General features: G+C 41.4%; 1 protein-coding gene across 3 annotated transcripts in view; it reads right to left on the bottom strand.

Annotated features, from left to right (window-relative positions):
• si:ch73-22o12.1 (nectin-2) overlaps positions 1–24,635 on the bottom strand; it is a 332,756-nt gene that overhangs the window by 166,767 nt on the left and 141,354 nt on the right. For all 3 annotated transcript variants that reach the window (XM_057833548.1, XM_057833546.1, XM_057833545.1), the window contains exon 6: positions 20,069–20,217. In XM_057833548.1, coding sequence (XP_057689531.1) covers positions 20,069–20,217 — 149 coding nt within the window. The remainder of the gene's footprint in view (positions 1–20,068; positions 20,218–24,635) is intronic.

Consider the following 24,635-nt stretch of genomic DNA (forward strand, 5'->3'; position numbering starts at 1 on the left):
GGGCCGCTCACATTTGTCGCCCCTGCTCTAGATCGCCACATCAGTCGTGCACTACAGCTAACCATAGTACTTTATATCACTTCGGTTACTGATCAGAGTTTTTGCGTTTCAGAAACTATAAGGTCCTGTGCTCTGTTTACCAAGTTTATTGAGGCGGTCAACACTTTTGATCATTTATGAACTATTGTACGCAAAATTGCCTGTGATGCAAGTGCTCGAAAGTGGATGCAGAATAATCGGATAGCTCTCCATTTATCAAACTAGCATGTTTTTTGTTGGCTATTTTGTTACTATGCTCGTGATGGCACCATTTGCTGAAACAGCCTGTTGGAGTACATTGAAACCTACGTAGGTAATTTTTCAGTACACCCATTTTATCACTCCACAATGTTCTGTGTTTACATTCCTGGAATCTCGGCAAACAATTATTTTAATTGTTGCCAACCAAAATAGCAGGAACTTACTTTCTTTATTAAGTTTCCTAGGTTTGTGCAGTTTCTCCATTATTAGTTCAATGTTGAAATTCAGTTTCACTTGTTATAATTTCACCCAAAATCACCAGGACGTGACCCGAATTTGCCCCAAATTCAACAGGAAGTGAGTGGGAGTTTAATGACCAGCATGAAAGCATTACCTAGAATACTACTAAAATTGTTTAACATCACTCCCAAAATTAGCTTGCACAAATCCAGCTAATGTTGAAGATCAGTAAACACCCGGCCACTATTTGCAGACATAACACTACAAAATAATTCCTATTTTTTATTGAACAGCAGAAATATTGTTTCGTCAGTACTTTTATAAAAAAACGTAAAAAAATAACACTTCCCATTGAAAAATGTTCATCCAGAGATTGCAAGAACTGCGGCAAAGTAGAAACTGGTGTGTGAATTGCTGCAAACACAATGGAAAACATTTCTCAATGTTTGGTACAGTCCCCATTTAGTTCAATAATCAATATAGCCCCCCCTTACCTGAAAAACACCCTCTGACCCTCATTTTCTCCTACAGGGCAGCACTAAACATCACAATTCACACACACAATGGCGACAGTTTGCCCCTTGGCGCCTGCTCGCGAATAGAACACAAGAAGTGCATTATCACCTCAGGCTCCGAGGAGGACTGCTACATGCAACCTGACAGTAATCTCTACCAAAATACATTCTGCATTCATATCAATGGGGAAGTAGTCCATAGTGAAATACCAATCTTGGCCAAATTCTTAGTTGACCTGATTCTCTTCCACATCAGCCATACAAAATGTGACAACCATTATATCCATGTTTAAAACGAATTTAGCCATATTGCATCTTAACAGAGAAATATTGAAGACAATCCTTACTGATGATATTATCCAGATATTTTTGAGTTAACGGCTTTTAGTATGATTGACGCTTATTGCAATATAACCTGCCTTGAAAGCAGGAGTAACGATTCTTAAAGTAGGTGAATACAAATATATCTTTCAAACATCCAAGAAACCACTGTGCTGTTTTGAAAAGTCCAGATTTTCCACCTCAGCAGAGGTCTATGGAGGCAAAACAAGGTGAAGTACTGACACTGAAAATGATGGAATTGTATTTTGACATTGTGTTTTTCTGATGTCAGTCCTAAGATTTCACCTTCACAACCCGTCAAAACGGTGCCAATTACTTGGAAAATGACAGAAAAAAATATGAAAAGGTAAAACCAAGACTATTGACAACAAAATAAGATGACAAAAGGCAATTTTGAATGAAAAAAAATGTTATGAAAGGAAAGTCTGTACAGACTGACATTGAAAAACATAATACAAATAAATAAGGAAACGCAAGGATTTAATTTTCATGTCTCGGTTATTTTTTTCAAAGCAGTCTTTTCCAGCGCAATACTTGTTTTAAGTCAATACATTCTACAATGTCAAAGTGTATTTTCAATGCCAAAACTTAACCGCAGTGTTCTAACTCTATCGAAGTCTGGCTGTATTTCAAGTTTTCAGTGTCGCTCCTGTCAGCGCTCTGCATCTCTCTCTCCCTAAAGTCTTGTTGCAAATCCTTTAGTGAAATGTTGTCTTCTTGAGACAACACTTTAAAGATTTAACAGCGTGAAGTAATGGAGACGTCAGGGGCTCCCCGTGCAAGCCCTATGCGGACACCTTCTAACAAGCCAAAGATGGAATTAAAATAAGTGGGTTAGGGAGAGAAGACATCCTGAAACACATGCCGCTGAATGAAGCAGATGAAACGCTGCAATATGTATACTGTGTTAACAAGGAGGTGGGGTGGAGAGAAAAACGATGTACAGTGGGGCAAATATGTATTTAGTCAACCACTAATTGTGCAAGTTCTCCCACTTGAAAATATTAGAGAGGCCTGTAATTGTCAACATGGGTAAACCTCAACCATGAGAGACAGAATGTGGAAAAAAAAACTAGGGCTGTCAAAATTATCGCGTTAACGGGCGTTAATTTTTAAAATTAATCACGTTAAAATATTTGACGCAATTAACGCAGATGTCCCGCTCAGACAGATTTAAATGACAGTACAGTGCAACGCTCACTTGTGTTTTATGGAGTTTTGCTGCCCTCTGCTGGCGCTTGGGTGCGACTGATTTTATAGGCTTCAGCACCCATTACATTGTGTAAGTAATTATTGACATCAAGAATGGCGGGCTACTAGTTTATTTTTTGATTGAAAATTTTACAAATTTTATTAAAACGAATACATTAAGAGGGGTTTTAATATAAAATTTCTATAACTTGTACTAACATTTTTTTAAGAACTACAAGTCCCTCTATCCATGGATTGCTTTAACAGAATGTTAATAATGTTAATGTCATCTTGTTAATTTATTGTTATAATAAACAAATACAGTCCTTATGTACCGTATGTTGAATGTATATATCCATCTTGTGTCTTATCTTTCCATTCCAACAATAATTTACAGAAAAATATGGCATATTTTATAGATGGTTTGAATTGCGATTAATTGCGATTAATTACGATTAATTAATTTTTAAGCTGTAATTAACTCGATTAAAAATTTTAATCGTTTGACAGCCCTAAAAAAAACAGAACATCACATTGTTTGATTTTTTTTTTTTAAATGTATTTGTAAATCATGGTGGAAAATAAGTGTTTGGTTAATACCAAAAGTTCATCTCAATACTTTGTTATGTACCCATTGTTGGCAATAATGGAGGCCAAACGTTTTCTGTAACTCTTCACAAGCTTTTCATACACTGTTGCTGGTATTTTGGCCCATTCCTCCATGCAGATCTCCTCTAGAGCAGTAATGTTTTGGGGGTGTCGTTGGGCAACACAGACTTTCAACTCCTTTCTATTTTGGTTTCATCTGACCATAACACATTCTCCCAGTCCTCTTCTGGATCATCCAAATGCTCTCAGGAGGACACGTCTGGCAGTGCAGTCCCTGGCCGCGCATTGTGTTAGTGATAGTAGCCTTTGTTACTGTGGTCCCAGCTCTCTGTAGGTCATTCACTAGGTCCTCCCGTGTGGTTCTGGGATTTTTGCTCACCGTTCTTGTGATCATTTTGACGCCACGGGGTGAGATCTTGCATGGAGCCCCAGATCGAGGGAGATTATCAGTGGTCTTGTATGTCTTCCTTTTTTTAATAATTGCTCCCACAGTTGATTTCTTTACACCAAGCGTTTTACCTATTGCAAATTCAGTCTTCCCAGCCTAGTGCAGGTCTACAATTTTGTCTCTGGTGTACTTCGACAGCTCTTTGTCATAGTGGAGTTTGGAGTGTGACTGACTCAGATTGTGGACAGGTGTCTTTTATACCGATAATGAGTTAAAACGGGTGCCATTAATACAGGAAACGAGTGGAGCCTCGTTAGAAGAAGTTAGAGCTCTTTGACAGCCAGAAATCTTTCTTGTTTGTAGGTGACCAAATACTTATTTTCCACTCATTTTCCACGAATTTGGAAATAAATTCTTCAAAAATCAAACGTGATTTTCTGTTTGTTTGTTTTTTTTCCACATTCTGTCTCTCGTGGTTGAGGTTTACCCATGTTGACAATTACAGGCCTCTCTAATCTTTTCAAGTAGGAAACCTTGCACAATTGGTGGTTGACTAAATATTTATTTGCCCCACTGTATACAAACTAACACCATATAATTGTTTCCATGTTGTGAGGCTTTATTCTTACTTTACTGGGAGGCTTCACATTATTTTGACACCTTGCACTGATAATGTGATGTTTATGTGGTATTAGTTGAACCAGACCATTTGTTCCACTAAAACCGTAGATAACCAAATACAACGTGCACCCGTGTATCACGCGCACCTTTAATTTACCCGTAAAATATAGGGAAAATTCTTGTACTCGTGCATAAAGCGCACCCTAATTTTGTCACCAATAAATATAAGTCTCGTGTCTCGAACTTTTATACGTTTCTTACCGGTGGTCGGAAAGAGCGGCTCACACTAGAAACGAAACGAACTCACGGACATCATTCCACCAATCAGAGTGAAGTATTACCGAAACAAAATGGTGACACCATATCCCGTAATAGTCGGCACGGATATGATGATAAAACACCAGTAAAATCTGCATTTTTTTATTTCTTTTGTCAAATATTTTTTTTAACAATAGAATTTTTTGTAGTAATTGCTCACAGTTTACGGTAATAATTTTCACAAAGTGACCGGTTGTAGCAAGTTTGAACAGAATTCACCTGCGGAACTAATGTTGACAAGTTGTGTAGTTCCCCGGGTGTAGCAAGTTTGAACAGAATTCACCTGCGGAACTAATGTTGACAAGTTGTGTAGTTCCCCCGGGAGAGTTTAGTTAAGGGAACAGACGGAAGTAAACAGATGTCTCCCGCGAGTTGCATGCAAGACTTTCATTGTTACTTTGTGAGTATCGATGTCAACATAACAACGCGGCTTGGCTCCGTGATACGACGCTCCTCAGACTCCTGTCCTAGCTCGCCACACGGTCAACATTTGTAAGAAACGGATCGCTGTATACGTTCCCTTCAAGACAACATGGCCGTGTCAATAAGCCGGCATGTTGCGACAATAAGGTAAGAAAAATACCAGTAAATAATAGAATAATTGTACAACAAAAGCATTTTAATTTTATTAGATGTGAAAAATATCATCATGAAAACAATGATTTACACGAACATAAAAGTTGATTATTTTATCACTGACACTGTCGTTCGTATCAGGTAATATTGTTCTGGTCCATGCTGACACTGGAAAATGAATCATGATGAATCTTTCTGTCTCCATCCCTGTACCTGTGTATAACGCGCACCCATGATTTTACAAGTGCATTTTGGGAGGAAAAGTGTGCATTGTATTTGGGTATCTACTAGAGGTGTGCAAAATTTCCGATTCTTAGATTATTCGCGATTCGGCCGTGGAAGATTCGAGAACGATTCACAAACATCCAAATTCCATTTCAAAATAAAAGACATACTTTAAAAATGACGGCAAAGTATAAGCGTGTTTTCATCGAAGGCCGTTTTTCGGAAACAGCCTTAAATCTCGTGACGTCTCTTCTTGCAAGATTTTACTGAAGGAAAATGGATGGCCAAAACCTGTGGCGGAGAACTTATCATCATCCAGTGTATTTGTTGAGCTAAACGACAGCTAAACGAAATGTTTGAATAGTTTGTCCAAAGTCTGAGCATCATTAATACAGATCGAGGTGCTTTTCTTTTTGTGAACATTATTTTTTTGAGAGATACAAATGTTATTTTTGCTCTGTATTCTGTCCTCAATGTGTGTGAGTACACACATTGACAGATAGCGAACAACAGAAGCTCCAAAGAGGAATCAGACGTTGAGGCAAAGTTGAATGGGCTTTACTGTAGCCATAAATTCTCTTGACAAGGGCACGTTTCTGTTTATTGTAAAATTGAAAATAATAAACATTGTGCCAATAACTTGCACAAGTCACAAAATATCACAAAGTATACGCACACGTTTCCATTTGAGCAGTAGCACTAGCCAATTAGCTCACAAGCAGCAAATAATGTAACTACATTGCACCATATATGCAAACAAAATGAAATGTATATCACCAATAATTACACAATGCTCATGAATATATACAAAGAAAGAATGCAACTCACAAACGATGCATGTATAAGAGACAAACAGTGTGATGAGACAGCGAGAACTGCCACTGAATACTGGATGCAGACGTTAGCTGGTCTGTATAGCACTGTATTGGTATGAGTTCGCATCAACACAATCACGTCAGCAGAGCATGCTGAAGCCTGAAACCCATAAAATGATTTGCACCCAAGCGCCAGCAGAGGGCGACAAAACACCAAAAAACACAAGTAACAAGTAGACATAACACTGTGCTGTCATTTTAATCTGTTTGAGCATGTGCGTTAAATGCGTCAAATATTTTAACGTGATTAATTTAAAAAAATAATTACCGCCCGTTAACGCGATAATTTTGACAGCCCTTATATATATACACACGTATATATATATATATATACATACACACACACATATATACATATATACACACATATATATATATATATATATATATATATATATATATATATATATATACACACATATAGACACTGTATATAGGAGCTTCCAGGAGTTCACACAATCATGCACTGCACAGAAGGTTCCAGAGTCATCTACGTCATGCTGAATCTATTTTTGGAGATTCCGTGGGTTCCTCTGATTTGATTTGGTAGTTTAAAACTTTGTCTACTTCAACCGCAATTCATGGTGTTCTGTCTAAACTAAAGATACACGATAATATCGGCTACCGATAATTATCGGCCGATAATGGCAATTATGACGTCACACAGATAATACAGATAATAAAAAAATCAACCGATAATGCAATCCGATAATTATATACTTGATTTAGCCTCCAAATGTGCGCAACCAAGCAGTTTTCTCCACTTCTTCACTGCCGCCTGCTCAACCCCTCCCCTCTCTGAAGCCTCTGTGGGAGGAGGGGTTTAGGAGTACGGCGTCATAGAGGAGGCAGTGTTACACATCAGTGTTGACACTGTTGAGGCGCTCTCACTAGCGTGCGTTGCTTTTCCCATGTGTGAAATGAAATAAACGATGCTCTCGCCATCTACAAAACAGTTCCTCAAGGCCTAAAGAAAGTGTCCTCATTGAACACCACTAGCACTAACCCAGCAGCCATTTAAAACTGCATCACAATGATTTTTGGAACGAATATGAGGCTGCTGCTAGCACGAATGCTAAAGCTATTGTTAACAAATAAACTATAAAGGAAGCTACGGGGCTTGTGACAACACAGAGACGCTGCGGTCCTCCCGGAGTCGGGGTGTTTGGGAATGCAGCCCAAAGCGAGTGGTAAACTCCCATCTATGGCTAAACACCTCACGAGATCGATAGTTGACAAGTAGCTGTCTTCCGACGGAGCCCGCCGGTCCGGCAGGCCGCCGCCGCCTCGCCCTAGGCGGGTAGAGGATGAGAGCAGAGCCATGCACCGAATGCGCCGCAGCGAGCCGGCCGGGGCGGGCGGATATCCGGTACGAACTTAGCTGCCACCGCCACTCCGGTTCAAGACAGAGGCCTGGCGCGGGTGCTAATTTGGCAGCCGGGCGGACTGAAGGGCACAGGCGGGAGGAAATTCCCGAAATGACCCGATAGCCAAATCCCTGGATGAAAAAATAATGCAGTTTATACGACCACGATTCTTCGTGAAAGACATGCCGATCACATCAGTTTTACCACGGACATTTACACAGGTGATGTCAACAAACCATGTTTATCATGACGGCACAGTGGTTAGTTGATAATTGTAACATGCACCAAACGACACAAAGAAGTCATCCAGTCAGTAATGCATTCAGTACGCTTTAAATTTATGACGTCTTAATCAGATCATTCTTCTTAAATCTAGTCAAATAATTTTCCCCATCTTGTTTGAGTGTTGAAGACTAGTTGAATGCGCCAGATTATTCCACTTACTTGAACTAAATATTGCAATTTGTTCTTATTAAGCCCAAACATCTAAAAAAAATAAGGTCATTTTCACCTAAATCAAGAAAAAATTGCTTTCAAATAATGTTTTGAACCATACATATTCTTGAATAAAGAACATTTCTGACAAGTTTTTTTTTTTTTTTTTTTTTTTTTTTTAGGATTATGTATAATAATTTATTGCTTAAAATAAGGCTGTTAATCTTATTTTCAGCTGGCCATTTTTCTTCAAGAAATCTGAGTGAAATATACTTGAAGTGCTGGCAGTTAATTTAACTTATTTCCAATAGATTTACACTGAAAACAAGGGACTTTAACTAGTCTTAAGGAGCTGTGTTTTTGCTGTGTAGTAATGTTATACTTTAGGAATGGCATACTTTTAAAGCCATTTTTGTGCAACTTATGTATTTACTCTGTAAGTAATTGTTGCCAAAAGTTTACCATTACACAATGTCAGACAATCTGTCTTTATTTAGATGTTGGAATTTACTACTACTACTACTTGTTCACATTTGATGTTGAAAAAAAAAAGAGCAATATTATTTTTGCACAGCAATATTTTCTCTTGTGTATACTTTAAAATTTTACATAAATCTTTAATAAAATTATCGGCTTGACATTATCGGTTATGGGTTGGAACGAGGAGGAAATTATCGGTTATCGGTATCGGCTGAAAAATGCATTATCGTGCATCACTAGTCTAAACCAGAAGTCCGGACCAGAAAAGAGATGGCGCCGACCATGTTTCGCTCAGAAAACTTGTCTATAGCCTATACAAAATAATTTGTTTACCAAACTTGGGGCTACTTGAAATCACGACTTCTTGAAATCGTTTTCGACTTCTTGAAATCTTTTCATATCTTCAACTTCAGAGTCAATTCTGAATAACTCCGCTAATTCTGCAAGTAGGGGGCACACCTCGAGCACCCTTTTCACAATTGTCGGTTTGAGAAAGTAAAACATATGACACAGCCGAACTATTTTGTCGGGAAAATAAGGTATATATAAACAACCCAAAATCAGCATGCTTCTTCTGAAGCCATGTCCAGCGCGATCATAAGCTCCAAGTGACCGAAAGTAATTAGAGAGATGGAGTGGAAGTAACCTCTGCTGCAGCTTTCCAAAAAAAGACGCATACCACCGTGGCGGTCTGCACCTCGAGCATAGCTGTGGAGCATTTACTGTCAAGCACGTTAAGTTATCGAATGAGGGGTGTGTGTGCATGTGTGCTAATGGGCGGCTGGCAGCGGGCCAGTTTGATTCCGCCGGCGGACTTGGCTCCACCGGACCTGTTCTCTGGCTAACGCTCGCATGACCGGAGAAACACACTCGCGGACAGAGCTGCACCAACTCAGACCGACCAGAAGCCACCCGGAGGACGAAGACGCGCCGGCCCCCTTTTGCCCTTGTGCTCCCTCCTAGCAGGAGTCGCGCGCATCGAATCAAAAGGACGTTTATTTCCGACAGACCCGAAAGCCCCTCAGACCATGTGTGCAGATTTAGACGAGGTCATCTTAACTTTTTTGAGTCACCACTGTACGGACTAAGACGGAGGACGGATGGAAGCGCATGAACACCCTCTGGGGACGAGCCTAGCAGAGGGATGCGCGAAGGGATGGAGACTACTTAGCTGTGATTAAGAAAAAGCTATACTGGTATGGAAGACGAGGAGGGTGGGGGGGTAGCAGTGGGAAGGGAGAGATAACTCTAGGGGGGCAGAAGTCTTCTCTGAGCAGCGGGGGAGATCAGACGCAAACTCACTGAAAGACAACCTGCGAGATAAGGAGCAGGAGGAGACGCAATAGAAAAAGCAAATGTCAGCAAACTACCGAGAGAAAGTGGGATATTTGGGTGTAAGGCTGCCTGCAGGTGCACAGGACAAGAAGTAGGACACGGATACCCATACAAGCATGCTGGTTGTAAGCTCATGCGCATGTGTGTCATGCAGCTGTGGGCTGGAAGGCGAGGTTGGGGGATGGAGGACCAGCTATCCAGCAGGTGTTGGCCATTTCACGCTTGTCGGCCCTTCTTAGCTCCGTTTGTCTACACGCTTCCACGTTAGCATCCACAGGTTTTTACTGCCAATCCATCTGGAGTCATTCCGCATCTCTTCTAGGTTCAAAGTAGTACGCACCACCAACATTCATATACACACTTAGAGTAAAAGTCATCCTATTCACATGTATACAAACTATGAACCGTTCTTCGGAAAGCTACAGCTTCTCACTGTGAATTTTATTCATCCTTAAAACACAATTATTATCCATCATATTTTGTATACTTTTGTTATGCTTGCATGAGAACATTGTAGCTATTCCCAAATATGGACTGTTATGTTCCTGTTTTTCAACATGCCCTGAATGACTACAAGGGAGGACTGTGGTTTCTTATCATCGTTCTAGCCAGCCGGTGGTCAAGGTTATAAGTTGAGGTGGTTTTCCCCTAGGAGAGATGTTTTTCTGTAACTTGAGATGTTTTTACCAGGAGATGATATAGTAAGTTTCGGTTGTGTTTCTATGATATCAACCCATAAATAGAGGCATGCCCTGCATTTCTCTTTTGTCCACATGCGGAGAGGCGCTTTGTGCGTGGCTCCGCGTCTTTACCCGAGAGCTCTTGTACATAAAGCCTTCAAAGCAAAGCAATCCATGGTTGGGGTCGTATTCATTTCTCTAATCGAGCTATCTAGGTAACACTTGTCTTTGAGTTCAAATTTGAATTTCCCTGACACTCACACAGTGTTATTTTCTAAATTACTCATAAATTAAGTAATGTTTTACCGATATTGATATTATTTTCAGAAGGTGCCCTGATACAGAACAAACTGCAAGCATCAGTATCAGCGCGGACTAACAAATAACGCGCCAATGCCATATGTACTCTTCGAGATGACGTTTACAACCGCGATAAAAAAACAGAGGAAGATGGTTTGTGCTGGCATGTAGGGTAGGGTACCAAAACACTGCCTATTGAGTTCCGTTTCCGACGTAACCAGTAGTGAACAGAATAAAAACAAAAACATTTTGGTCCCTGATTTCAGTGCCTTTTTACCGACCTATGTTGTAAAAATGTTTGACATCAGTGAGAGTAGTCCTGGTTGATATGATAGTAGAGATGACGATCCAATGACGCAAAGCAAGTTTGGCTTATAGATGAGGACAATGACAACAGCCATTTTTCAATTTGTATCACTCAATTATGTAATTTAATACAAACTGCCCAAAAATCTATTTGGGCTATTTTTCATAAGGTGTGATATGGCTAAAGTATTGGCCTATACCGCATAGCCTACATTGGGATCAATATCATGAAGCAAAATATGGTATAAACTAGGAGTGGGAACCTCTTGGTACCTCACATTACGATACGATTTGCAATACAAAGCTCACGATAACGATGATCTGACGATATGGCGATACAACGATTATCGATACATTGATCAGGAAATCATTCCAGGATATTCTACAAAGAACTAATAAACAGAAAAACAAGTTTCTGCTGTGAATTGGAATGAGTTTATCACTAGTAGACGTCCAATCCATTTGAAATGGGAGGGTGGCAGCGTCGTTCATTCGCTGCCATCCCTCCCACTTCACACGGATTGAACGTCTATGGCCGTCAGTGGCAGCCAGTGCTTGGCAATGAGGTAATTTTGGGCAAATTAAGGTTTTCAGTTACTCCCTGTTGATTTCGGGGTATTTTATGAGTCACTTCCTGTTTATTTTGAGTTACAGAACTGGAATTGACCTGGGAATCACCCAAATGAATAGGCAGTGACTCAAACTCAAGAGGAAATGACCTGTAAATACCCTAAAATGAACAGCAAGTGACCTGTAAATACCCTGACAATCGGACAGAATGACAGAATGCTCTGGTTTCGAATGAACGAATGTTCCCAGTCTAAATGGATTGGGCGTCGAGCATCATCAATGCAGCCTTAGAGTTCACTGAGACACTATTATGGTGGTAGATTTTGGTAGCAACTTGCTGGTTCCTTTTTATTTATTTATTTTTTTTTAGACATTGTCACCTTTTTACAACAATGTCTCGATTCTTGGCAGGAGCATATCAATAACCTTTTGGGATACAAAGTATCACGATATATCACCATTTCGATATTTTGTCACACCCCTAGTATAAACCCTCACCTCAGAAACTCACTTCAAGGTTTGTATTGTAAAGTCGTGCTTACCTTTGCATTACATTCAACGACAAAACAGCTAGAAGATTTTTTTAATACACCAAAGTTGACCGTTTTGACTGGTTAACAAAAATGGTCACAGATTTCAGCTGCAAAATGTAAAACCAGTTAGCAAGGCCGTTGCACAAATTTTCCAAAAATGTTTAAAATATGCGGCACAATTCTGCAAAAAGCAAACAATCTAGTCTTAGAATAATGTAAAAATGTTTATGTACATCTATACACATAAGATTGTAATGATCCATCCATACAGTTTCATCACGACACATAATTAAACTCCACTTTATCGCTTTCACAACAGCTGCAGCTATTCTAAAGCACTTTACAGAACGTGTCAAATAGCCGTCAGTCAAAATGTAGCATGATAGCGCACTTCAAGTCACACTCCAGGATTATTGTCCAGGGATTTGATTGCACACTCACGGTGAGTCATTTCACCACCCTTCTCCTTAAAATTGAACCAACACTTTCAAGTCAAACTGCTCCATTCCATCTGTCTGTTCTAACTGCAAATTCAGGTCCCATCTTGTTCTCCCTACCTCCCTCCCTGCTCTTCTGCTGGTGACTAAGACTTGTGGGAAGAAGGTGATGGACCACAAGAGATGGAGTAGGAAGATGACAGCAGAGAGAAACTGCACAAAGTTTAACTGGAGCTCTGGAAAAAAAGCAAGGGTGAGGTGAAAAGAAAAATGAGAAGAAGGAACGTGGGGATAATATATATTAAAGGAAAGGAGTGAGAAAGTGGTGAGCGGATGGTGAAATAGCGAGTAAAGCAGCCAGCAGCTCAAGCAGCAAAGGGTGACTGATCCGCTCTGAGAGGTTTGGAGACAAGACAGACACACGCTATATAGCCACAGATAGTGCAGGCCAACAGCTCTGCAGATAGGATGCAGTGGCACAAGACTCCCATGGGAGCTTTAAATGCCTTCAGCATCCTCTCTCGCTCTCTCTCTCTCTCGCTCTCCATCCCCTCGTGTCTTCGTTGGATTGCACGCTGGCACTGATTCATCCTGCTGCACACTCGCTGACTTCTCAGTCCATAAAAAGCCTCAATCTTCCTCCCCGCCCGCCTGCCTGCCTGGACTTTTACTTTTTACACCGGGGCTTTGCTCCTCGCCTATAAAACCGCAGCGGGATGTGTTGTGATCGCTTGTGCGACATAGAATGCACGCCAGAGCAGAGGGGTCCCACAGGAGGGGTGACGCACGCTGTGGCACCGTATGGGGAGCCCAGGGAATGGAAGAAAGACAGAAAAGAACTAAACGAGGGCAGGAACAAAGATTGCTCAAAGAAAAGCATGGTCGGTCATTCACCGCCAGCAGAAAATAATTTGCTCTTGAGTGGCGTAAAAAGGAGGAGGTGAGGCGTATTTTTGCAATGTAGGCGGGAATGACATTGAGGGACACAATTAAAACGGTTGAGGATCGGCAGGAGGGTGGGGGTATTGATTTTTCTGCACCTTAAGTGGCATTCTATTGCTCTGATTGCACATGGTGATAGTCAAAGTCCCAGTAAATGACAATAAATGTTGTCTACATTTCACACTTGTTATGAACAAACCTGCTAAATTGATTAATTAATTGGCAGCGATAGACCGTCGATCCATTTGAACAGGAAGGGGCTGGCCGCGATCAAATGATCAAGCCAAAAGGGGTAGCAATCTCGAAATGCCCCGATGCCTACGGCCATAGTCAATTAGAACACTGTCTGGGTCCTAGGGCGATCCCCCGGCCCATCTGAATCACACTCAACCAGCATTCAGGGATCAGACCAGGAAGCGCACAACACCCCACGCACACACCCACCAACACAGGAGCGGACCATGCCGCTGGGAGAGCAATGGCCCGTACCCACTCAGTGCAATGTAGCCACTGCCAGCACCCAAACAAGACATCAGGAAAGAACAGACAAAGAGTGGGGCAAGAGAATGAGAGGAGGCTACCACTGGGTGAAGATGGGGGAACACAGGCACACCAGTTCCACTGAAAAAGCCACCTGCCAAAAGAAATGTGGGACCCAGCTACCACCTTATTATTATGCTTGCCAGTTTCCCGAATGGCAACCATTAACTCAACACTGTGATGGAACTGCTCAGCAATAGAAGTGCTGGTTAATCATTTTAAAAGACTGGATTTCAAAATGTTGACAAATGGCTCTCAGCTAGGGATGCCAACAGTCCCGGATTGCGCTGGACATCCTGGAATTTAGGAAGTTCTGATTGGTACGCGGTAGAGCTGAAACGAATACTCGAGTAACTCTAGTTTAAAAACTGATCCGAGTAATTTTATTCACCTCCAGTAATCGTTTATTTTGACAGCTCTAAGCATCACGTTTTGCCCGGACTACTTTTAATGCGGGACAACGCGCTGATGTCACGTGCGTAGAGGGAGAAGCAAAAAAAAAAAAAAACTTACTGCAGCCGACAGCCGCAACAAACGACGCCGACGTTGCTAAATACTAGCCCGCACGATGCTACGTTGGTAGCAGGTAGCGTCTGATGAGTCTCATAGAGATCACATGTATGTTGAACTACATGCGAAATGACAGACTCGGCCGCGTCTGGGCAGCGTTAGTAAACAGCCGCCATCTTAAAGCACTAGAGCGCAAAGCGCTAATAAATAAGATTAACGTAACGTTAGCCCTGCGGAGGGCTAGGTTTCAATTAATTATGACCACTTTCGATGCGTGGCTAATGTGTCTTACATACAGGCTTTAACATAGCATAGCATTGTGGAGTGATGAGGGCGTAAAATAAAAACTCAATAATGCTAACTATCAATTTTAGCTCAGTAGTCATTGCTGGATAAAACACCAAGTAGCACTAGTCCCTAATGTGCTCCAATACAGCCTGTATCATACATTTATCTCGAACACTGCAAAATATTCAAAATCCTATCAGGACTTAGTTTAGAAAAAACTTAACTAGAACTTAAAAATGACTTGACACAAATAGAAATTCAATTGAAACACGTGGGGAAAAAATCCTAACTTTTAAGTGATGTGTGTTATCAAGCGTAAAGGCATTTTCAGGTGTGTATATAATTTATATATATTTTTTTTAAATAAGATCTTAAGGTTTTTTGAGTGAAAGCAGTGACTTAGTCTTTTTTTTTTTTAATTGTAGTTTCATCTGAGATGCAATTGTTGGCTGTTTTCAACAATATACATCGAAAATAAAGACATTGATTGACTGAAAATGGTTCAAGATTAGATGAAATGTCTTGTTTTCTCATGTATATTTATAATTGCTCTTCATCTAAAAATATATTTGTTTTATCCGATTACTCGATTAATCGATAGAATTTTCAGTCGATTACTCGATTACTAAAATATTCGATAGCTGCAGCTCTAGTACGCGGTAGGGCTGGGCGATATGGCCTTAAGTAGTATCACGGTAAATTGAGCAAATTTACCTCGATAACGATAAATGACGATAAATTCGCCCAAGCGGACTGTTATATAATTTGAAAATCTGAATCAATGCATGAAATACAAATTAACAGTTTCTCGTTAAATGTATTTACCAGCTTTCAAGTTGACAATCGCTCATTCAGTCTAAACATTAAGTATACAAACATTTCTTAAACAATAAGAATTCTAGTGTGAACATTTATAACAGCTTGTATGACTCGAAAAATGTACATTATAAAAATCAATATGACGACTGTGCAAACATGTCATTGTAACACAAATGACTTACAGCTTTAAGAGTACACTTCAAACAGACAACTTATTGGTAATGGCTGCTGTGACATAAGTACTCAAAACAAGTTTTTACGTCAAGGTTTCAGGTTCTTTTTTCCCACAGCAATTTTTAATACATGCACGCACACATGCACCCCCACACAGACACAACCACATTAATTCTATATTGCTCTTACGCCAATGAAATATGTAAGATTTTATGATGGCAGAATAAAGCAAGCACATACAGGAAAAAAGCTGTGGCCTTTAAACGGTCATATTATACATAGGCGTTACTGTTGGATTATACTTTATGCTGAGTGCTTTACCGTCATAAGAGCTATCAGAGAAATCACACAGAGAGACACAAAATAACGCGACATAATGATTGCTAGATGCAGTCCGTGCCCAGTCCACTCATTTCAGCAGTTTCGATAAGGTTAGAGCCGCTATCCAACTGCATCACGTTCATTTGTAGCGTTAGCCGCTAGTTTTAGCCTGTGGCCTGGCTACCAGTAGGAAGCACTGAAAGCACACTCTCCTGAAATCGTGAGAACCAGGGAGGACAGCAGGTGAAAGCCTGTCTGGAAGCCGCCAAAAGTCTACTTAATGTCGGTTGAAAGTTGGGTGAAGCTCCCTTAAGACCGACTCCATCACGTTTGCTGTAGCGTTAGCCGCTAGCGTTAGACTACCGGGCTTCTGTTGTTTGATTTGCTGATAACCACGTGACTTCATACGTAACTGACTGCTTTCTTGATGAACATAGCCGAACAACACAGAGTCAAAGCAGGATGAAAAGACTATATTTTCTTGTTTTATTAAATTACCGACTTTACCGACATGGTCAAAATTACGTCGGTCATCGTGAAGAATTTCGGTAACGGTAAATTTTCGGTTTACCACCCGGCTCTAGTACGCGGTGGTACCTGCTAGCGTTTAGCTTTGTCAGGCTAAATCAAAAACTTTATCAACACAAAGGGCTGGCTTTGATGTTATGTACCATTACAGAAGAATTATTTTATGGCTAACTATGTCTGGTTAGACAGAGTTAAAAAGGATGGCTTTGGACTGTTTTCTACAAGTAGCCTCTATGCTAGTGCCGACACATGGCAATTGGCTAACCATTTCCATTGAGCACTCTTTACCCCGGTAATACACCAGGCACGTATACGTCGCATCAATGTTGCCGCCGCATCAACGATGTGAAACGCGGCCGTTTAAGTCAAGCAGCGTGTGCACACCAGTCGCAGTGCGGCCCTAAGGGAGCGCCCGAAAAATGGATTATTAGCTGCATCGCGATTTGACACGTGACGATTCGATTTTGATTCATAAATGTTCAAAAACGATGATTTTCCCTAATAACTTTATGACAGCTGCTCATAACAGAACGAAATTCAAGACACGTCTGCCGCCCGGACACCTTTAACGGACGCACACACAACGTTATGATGGATGTCGCGGGTTACTGAGCGAGACTTTTACTCCTTTTCGAAAGACTGGAAAATAAATTTGCGTATGAAACAGGCAGAGACCCGGCGGTCACGCTTCTTTGCGCAAGTTATTTTTTAGAAGAAGAGAAGAGAGAGATAGAAGAGAGATAGTTCGTTGCTCCTTGTCTTTCAGTTATCCAGCAGTAGTATCAAGTCATGTCTATTGAAAAATGTCCTGAGTGTGTTCCCCGTGTGCATCTATAAGACGAGTACACGAACCCTCTTGTACTGTTTAGCCTTGATTGTTGTTGTTTTTGGGATGTTAACAGTTAGAGCCGAGCGCTAAGCTAATTAGCGAATTCACTAACGTATATTCCCATGTCCATTTGTGTGTTGTTTGTTGTGTATACAAATGTCACTCCAGATGTTTCAAACCAGGATTGAGTACAGCGGTAACACTACAAACATGCAAAATAGTACAGAAATCTGTGAAAACAAAGTATATTGGTTAAAAGAAGTCTTATTTCTAAAGACACTTTGTTTGTTTCCAGAAAATGTGGATTTTATTCCGCCAGTGTAAATTTTATTGTATTGTTGAGAGGAATAAGTACTTCCTTTGAAACAGCTAATGTTTTTACACCTTCTTGTGAAAAACAGTATCTCAAGGTCAGCTGTGTGTTGTATGGGCATGTTGAGGAATAAGTACTGCCTTTAAAATGGTTAATGTTTTTGCCCTTTCTTGTAAAAAAATAAGCAGTTTAAGGGCAGCTTTTTGTTGTATGGGCATGTTTCCATCGTTCCCGTTGAATCATTAGGCAATATTAAATAAATAATGGACATAAATTTGTTTGGCTATTTTATTTATTAGTGATGTACGATGCATCGATAATCGTGATAATCGTGATAACTGTGATCATCATCAATACTGTGATCATTGCTCAATAATCGAATCGTAGCACCCTGAATCGTAAACGAATCGAAACGTGGGGTTCCTAAGATGGCATACTCCTAGTGCGGCCACGTTTTAGACGCGTCCTAGAAGAGTTTCAACGTGTTGCACTCGAAAAGAACTGCAGAGTTTATTATTTGACGTGAGACGCGACCCTCCTGCTTTAATACTTCTAGGTATGATCAGGCAGATTGGAAGTCACTCGCGGAAAAAATACGGTGGATCCGGTTGACTTTCAAAATAATATGCAATTAATTTTATTATTTTCTGCATTGCGTTTTAACTTGAGAAAATTTATCAATAAAGCTTTTGAAAACCATTAATTAATAATTAATAATTAAGAAAAAAAAATGATTCATTGAGGCATTTAATTTGTAAAATACATGTTTGAATCTTTGCCATTGTGATTGTTTTTCTCTCTAGCACAGGACTTTTTTTCTTTCTTTCAGAAAGCAAGTTGACCAATACGCGGGATCTGAAAGGCAAATGATTGTTGTATTAGTATTTTTAAATACCCGCTACTCTCGTGCGGTTTTGCAATCCTCGCGTGAACCCATCGAACCGCTCCACAGACCCTCCGCTCGTAAAACGTGTCCTGTGGAAATTGGGGCGACTGTCAGTGGTGTGTTGACGCGAAGGCAACGTTGACGCGCCACAGACGTGCCTGGTGTATTAACGGGGTGAGGACAAAAATAGCCAATGGCCTCAACTTAGGCTTAGTGTGCTTACAGAAGAACAGTTAGCTATGGGTAGTTATACAGATTTTAAAATGGCAGATAGCCACACTTTGCTGTGACGAAACTGCTAAGCTAGTGCTTAGCCCAGTTCATCAAGCACTATAGACAATAGACCTTATTTCAATCAAATCTTTTTCTTAAATATGACATATTCAAACGTGAACAACTGCGGCTTATTGACTTCTTGCACGTGATGTCATGCTCTATAGTGCAGGAATCACAGTAGTTAAGAGTACTGCACTCCATCTTGCCTCAGTTGCTTTAAGAAGCAATTTTACACAAAAGTGGTCATTCTCAGCAATCAAAGGACTAATGGAGCAGGTACGCACACAAGGCACCATAAAAGTTCACTAGATGTGAGAGTCATTTTCCATCTGGGTAAAGCTCGGCCGACGTTTGCAGCCTTGCTTCTAATGAACGCAACTCGCTTGCTTTACTTAAGTCTTTCCTGTAATCACTTTTTAAAAAACATATATACATTTTTTTTTTTTGATGAAGGATTCACGGAGCTCATTAAAAATAAGAAAATGGTTGAAAGCCAAAGGATTGGAGAGGGCAAACAGTCAGCATAGAAACATTAATAGGGGAGTATGCGATGGAGCATTCGCCAAGAAAACGAAATGCCATTAAAAGTAGGACAGGAAGGGAGGTGATACACACTCGAATGTATATACCCACACATGATGGACTGAGCAGCTGGGCTTTTCGCTACATTACAGAAAGTGTGAGTATGTATGTGCGTCACTCCCTAGAGACCACATAAAAGCTGACTACATCAGGAATGTGTTGCCTGTGTGATAAAAGTCCTATTAAGTGTTTTTGTTAGGATGAAGGCATGTGATTTCATTTGTTGAAAGCGTGATTTGATTCTTTGACTTGAAACAATGTTATGACACTCCCAGCATAGTGTTGCTGAATAGATGATGATGAAAAGAACAGCTTTGAATCATCACAGAATGCAAAAAGAAACAACTTTTGCATCATTATCTACAATTGCAATAATTGTCCCTGGTGAGATTCCATACACTAGTTGAAAATGTGGTTTTCTTTTTAACATCCTCTGGCCTGCATGCATACACTGTTTAAGCGTGTTATTTGACTGACCTCTGACAAGTGCAGTGACCTGGTCCCTGCCGGTCCCGACGCGGTTCTTGACCTCGCAGACAAAAGTGGTGTTGACGGCCTCGTCCACCTTCAGTACCTTCAGCTGGTTGTCTTTGATTTGCACCGTATCAGGCATCGCTCCTGTCATACTGGAGAAAAATGTATCAGACTGGATTTACTCTACATAGTTCAAGCCACACATTTTTTTTGTTCCCCCTTTTTGGATAAGGGTGATATAGGTCAGGAGATAAATTCTATTGGGCCTAAAATGAGATATGAACCGGATGGCTGACAAATCTAACCTGGTAGTGCGAGTCTGACATTACTACGATTGATGGAGTACTCACAAACGCAGCAATACACAGCTACCGACTATAAAAGGTAAATCAAAACTTTGCAAAAGCATAGACCAAGGATTCACAACAGGACCTTCTGCAGGTTATGTGACATTAAAAGACCGACAGTGATCTGGTGTAATTATATAAGAGGTACTGTATTTACATTGATTTGAATCAACCCTAGAAACATGCAAACATGTACTGTATATTGTTTAGTAATTGCATGGTACCCTACTATTCCCAGACTAAGTATCCTCACAGTATTAGTATGATAATAATAATAATGACTAGGTATACTTGATTGAGCCATTACGTCTTCATTTTAACCCAATATTGTTCAAAGCTCCAGCAGACAGTCCTACTCAGGATTATTGGCAACCCTTCATGATTTGTATAATCCAGGGGTATCCAACTCCTGAATATACACCTGAATCAAATCATCAGCTCATCAGCAAGCTCTGCAGGAACCTGATAACAATCCTGATTATGGTGTGTTGGAGGAAGGAGACATGGAAAACAAGCTGAATAAGGGCATTCGAGGACCGGAATTGGATAACCCTGGTATAATCTCTACAGTACAGGAATAGAATAAATGGAAATTTATGTTATTTATTGAATTTCTCTTTCATCCATCCATCCGTCCATCCATTATCAACCGCTTAATCCGGGATCAGATCCTAGGGGCAGCAGCTTTAGCAGGGAAGCCCACACTTCCCTCTCCCCAGCTGCTTCAACCAGCTTCTTCGGCAGGTTCCCAAACCAGCCGGGTGACAAAGTCTGTCCTGCATGTCTTTGGGTCGTCCCAGGGGCCTCCCTCCAGTGCGACATACAAAGAACACCTCCTCCAGGGAGGACTCCGAAAGTCACCTCAGCTTGCTCCTCTCAACGCGGATGAGTAGCAGCTCAACCCTGAGTACCTCCCGGAAGCTTCTTCACCCTATCTCTAAGGTAAAGCCCGGACACCCTGCGGAGGAAACTCATTTTGGCCGCTTGTATCTGGGATCTTGTTCTTTTGTTCACATCCCACAGCTCGTGACCATAGGTGAGGGTAGGAACATAGATCAACTGGTAAATCGAGAGTTTCGCCTTTTGGCTCAGCTAGGACTGCTGCAGAGTCCATCACTGCAGACGCTGCACTGTTCCGCCTGTCGATCTTCCGCTCTCTCCTACCTTCACTTGTGAACAAGACCCCAAGAAACTTAAACTCCGCCACTTGGGGCAGGATCTCATCCCTGACCCGGAGAGGGCACACCACCCTTTTCCGACTGAGGACCATGGTCTCCGATTTGGAGGTGCTGATATTCATCCCAACTGCTTCACACTCGGCTGCGAACCACTCCAGTGAGAGTTAAAGATCACGGCTTGATGAAGCAGAGATGCAATGCTGAGGCCACAAAACCTGGCCTCCTCAACACCTAGAAATTCTGTCCATAACAGTTATAAACCATCGGAGCCAACACATCATCAGGTAGTGATCAGTTGACAGCTCCGCCCCTCTCTTCACCCGAGTGTCCAAAACATGCAGCCGCAAATCCCATGACATGACTAAAAAGTCGATCATCGAACTGTGGCCTAGGGTGGCCAAGTGCACATATGGACACCCCTATGTTTAAACTTGGTGTTCGTTATAGCCAAACCGTGACGTGCACAGAAGTCCAATAACAGAATGCCGCTCGAGTTCTGATCGGTGGGCCGTTCCTCCCAATCACACCCATTCAGGTCTCACTGTCATTGCCCACCTGAGCGCTAAGACCCACAGCAGAACGAGGGAGTCCCCAGAAGGAGCGCTCTCCAGCACACCCTCCAAGGACTCCAAAATGGGTGGGTACTCTGAGCTGCTGTTCGATGCATAAGCACAAACAACAGTCAAGACCCGTCCCCCCACCCGAAGGCAGAGGGAGGCTACCCTCTCGTCTACCGGGGTAAACCCCAACGTACACCAAGCCAGGGGCAGAGGCGTCGCGTCCCATTAGGCTAACCAGGCAACCCCCAGCCAGCAGGGGCCCCTAGAGGGCCAACAGATTTAGCACACGCAGCTTTACTGCACTGTCGCAGCGACAAGTGTAGGGAGTGTTTCAATACTATGGAATCATTTGGCAGATTATCTAACGATTCTGTTATCAATCCCAATCAGCACTAACCATGTCATGTAGATTATACATGTTTAAGAAAGTCCAATCAGCTATTAATACCATATGATTGTTTAAAGAGTGACGCACCAACTACTCTCTGGAAAGTCCTTGCCGAGTTGTTTTACGTTGATTTTCACAGGCCCCCTCATTATTCATGTGACTACTTAAAGAAATGGTGATTTTTCCCAAAAAGTCTATTAATGGGTCTATCGTATTCCTTGTCGAATACTCTATCAGAAAAATATAACATACAGTTGTGGTCAAGAGTTTACATACACCTGTGAAGAACATAATGTCATGGCTCTCTTGAGTTTCCAGTTATTTCTACAACTCTGATTTTTCTCTGATAGAGTGATTGGAACGGATACTTCTTTGTCACAAAAAACATTCATGAAGTTTGGTTCTTTTATGACTTTATTATGGGTGACCAGAAAAAAGTGATCAAATCTGCTGGGTCAAAAATATACATACAGCAGTGCTAATATTTGGTAACATGTCCCTTGCCCATTTTCACTTCAATTAGGCGCTTTTGGTAGCCATCCACAAGCTTCTGGCAAGCTTCTGGTTGAATCTTTGACCACTCCTCTTGACAGAATTGGTGCAGTTCAGTTAAATTTACCACTTTTGATGTGTGTTTGGGGTCATTGTCCTGTTGGAACACCCAACTGCGCCCAAGACCCAATCTTCGGGCTGATGACGTTAGGTTATCTTGAAGAATTTGAAGGTAATCCTCCTTCTTTATTATCCCATTTACTCTCTGTAAAGCACCAGTTCCATTGGCAGTAAAACAACCCCACAGCATAATACTACCACCACCATGCTTGACGGTAGGCATGGTGTACTTGGGGTTAAAGGCCTCACCTTTTCTCCTCCAAACATATTGTTGGGCATTGTGGCCAAACAGCTCGATTTTTGTTTCGTCTGACCAGAGAACTTTCCTCCAGAAGGTCTTATCTTTGTCCATGTGATCAGCAGCAAACTTCAGTCGAGCCTTAAGGTGCCGCTTTTGGAGAAAGGGCTTCCTTCTTGCACAGCAGCCTCTCAGTCCATGGAGATGCAAAACACGCTTGACTGTGGACACTGACATCTGTGTTCCAGCAGCTTCTAATTCTTGGCAGATCTGCTTTTTGGTGATTCTCGGTTGAATCTTCACCCTCCTGACCAATTTTCTCTCAGCAGCAGGTGATAGCTTGCATTTTCTTCCTGATCGTGGCAGTGACAAAACAGTGCCATGCACGTTATACTTACAAACAATTGTTTGCACTGTTGCTCTCAGGACCTGCAGCTGCTTTGAAATGGCCCCAAGTGACTTTCCTGACTTGTTCAAGTCAATGATTCGCTTTTTCAGATCCATGTATGTAAATTTTATACCCAGCAGATTTGATCACTTTTTCTGTTAACCCATCATAAAGTCATAAAAGAACCAAACTTCATGAATGTTTTTTGTGACAAAGAAGTATCTGTTCCAATCACTCTATCGGAGAAAAATCAGAGTTGTAGAAATAACTGGAAACTCAAGAGAACCATGACATTATGTTCTTCACAAGTGTATGTAAACTTTTGACCACAACTGTATATGCATCTAAAATAATCCTAAACGATTTTATTAGCAATTTTAATACTCCTTTTAGCAAGGTTCCTTGGGTATGCGTACGTTCCCATAGCAACCAGTCCTGTTATTGTCCTACGTCACAAACGCCGCGTATTCTGGGAGCAAGAATAGGCGTAAGGTGCGCATTTCGAGCAGAGGACGGCCACCTTTTAAAATGTGTGCGTCCATGAACGAATGTAAGTACATACATATCAGTCAGTGTAAAGTGCTTAGTTTTCGCCACTTTTATGGCCAACATGACCGAACGCAGCGCGCACTCACACCCCCCCACCTTTGTGTTAATTATACTGCGCGAGTATGTATGTGTGTCACGTGACTCAGAAGAGCCTCATGTTGCTTGTTGCCTGGGGCCCTCAGGGACCCTTGCTACGCCTCTGGCCGGGGGGAATTAAGTATGCCCACAGCTGCTTGGCGCCCCCCACCGTGGGCAACCCCAGAGTAGAACAGAGTCCAACCCCTCTCGAGAGGATTAGTATCAGAACCCA

Source organism: Corythoichthys intestinalis, chromosome 4, assembly GCF_030265065.1.
Source record: "Corythoichthys intestinalis isolate RoL2023-P3 chromosome 4, ASM3026506v1, whole genome shotgun sequence".
Lineage (NCBI taxonomy): Eukaryota > Metazoa > Chordata > Actinopteri > Syngnathiformes > Syngnathidae > Corythoichthys > Corythoichthys intestinalis.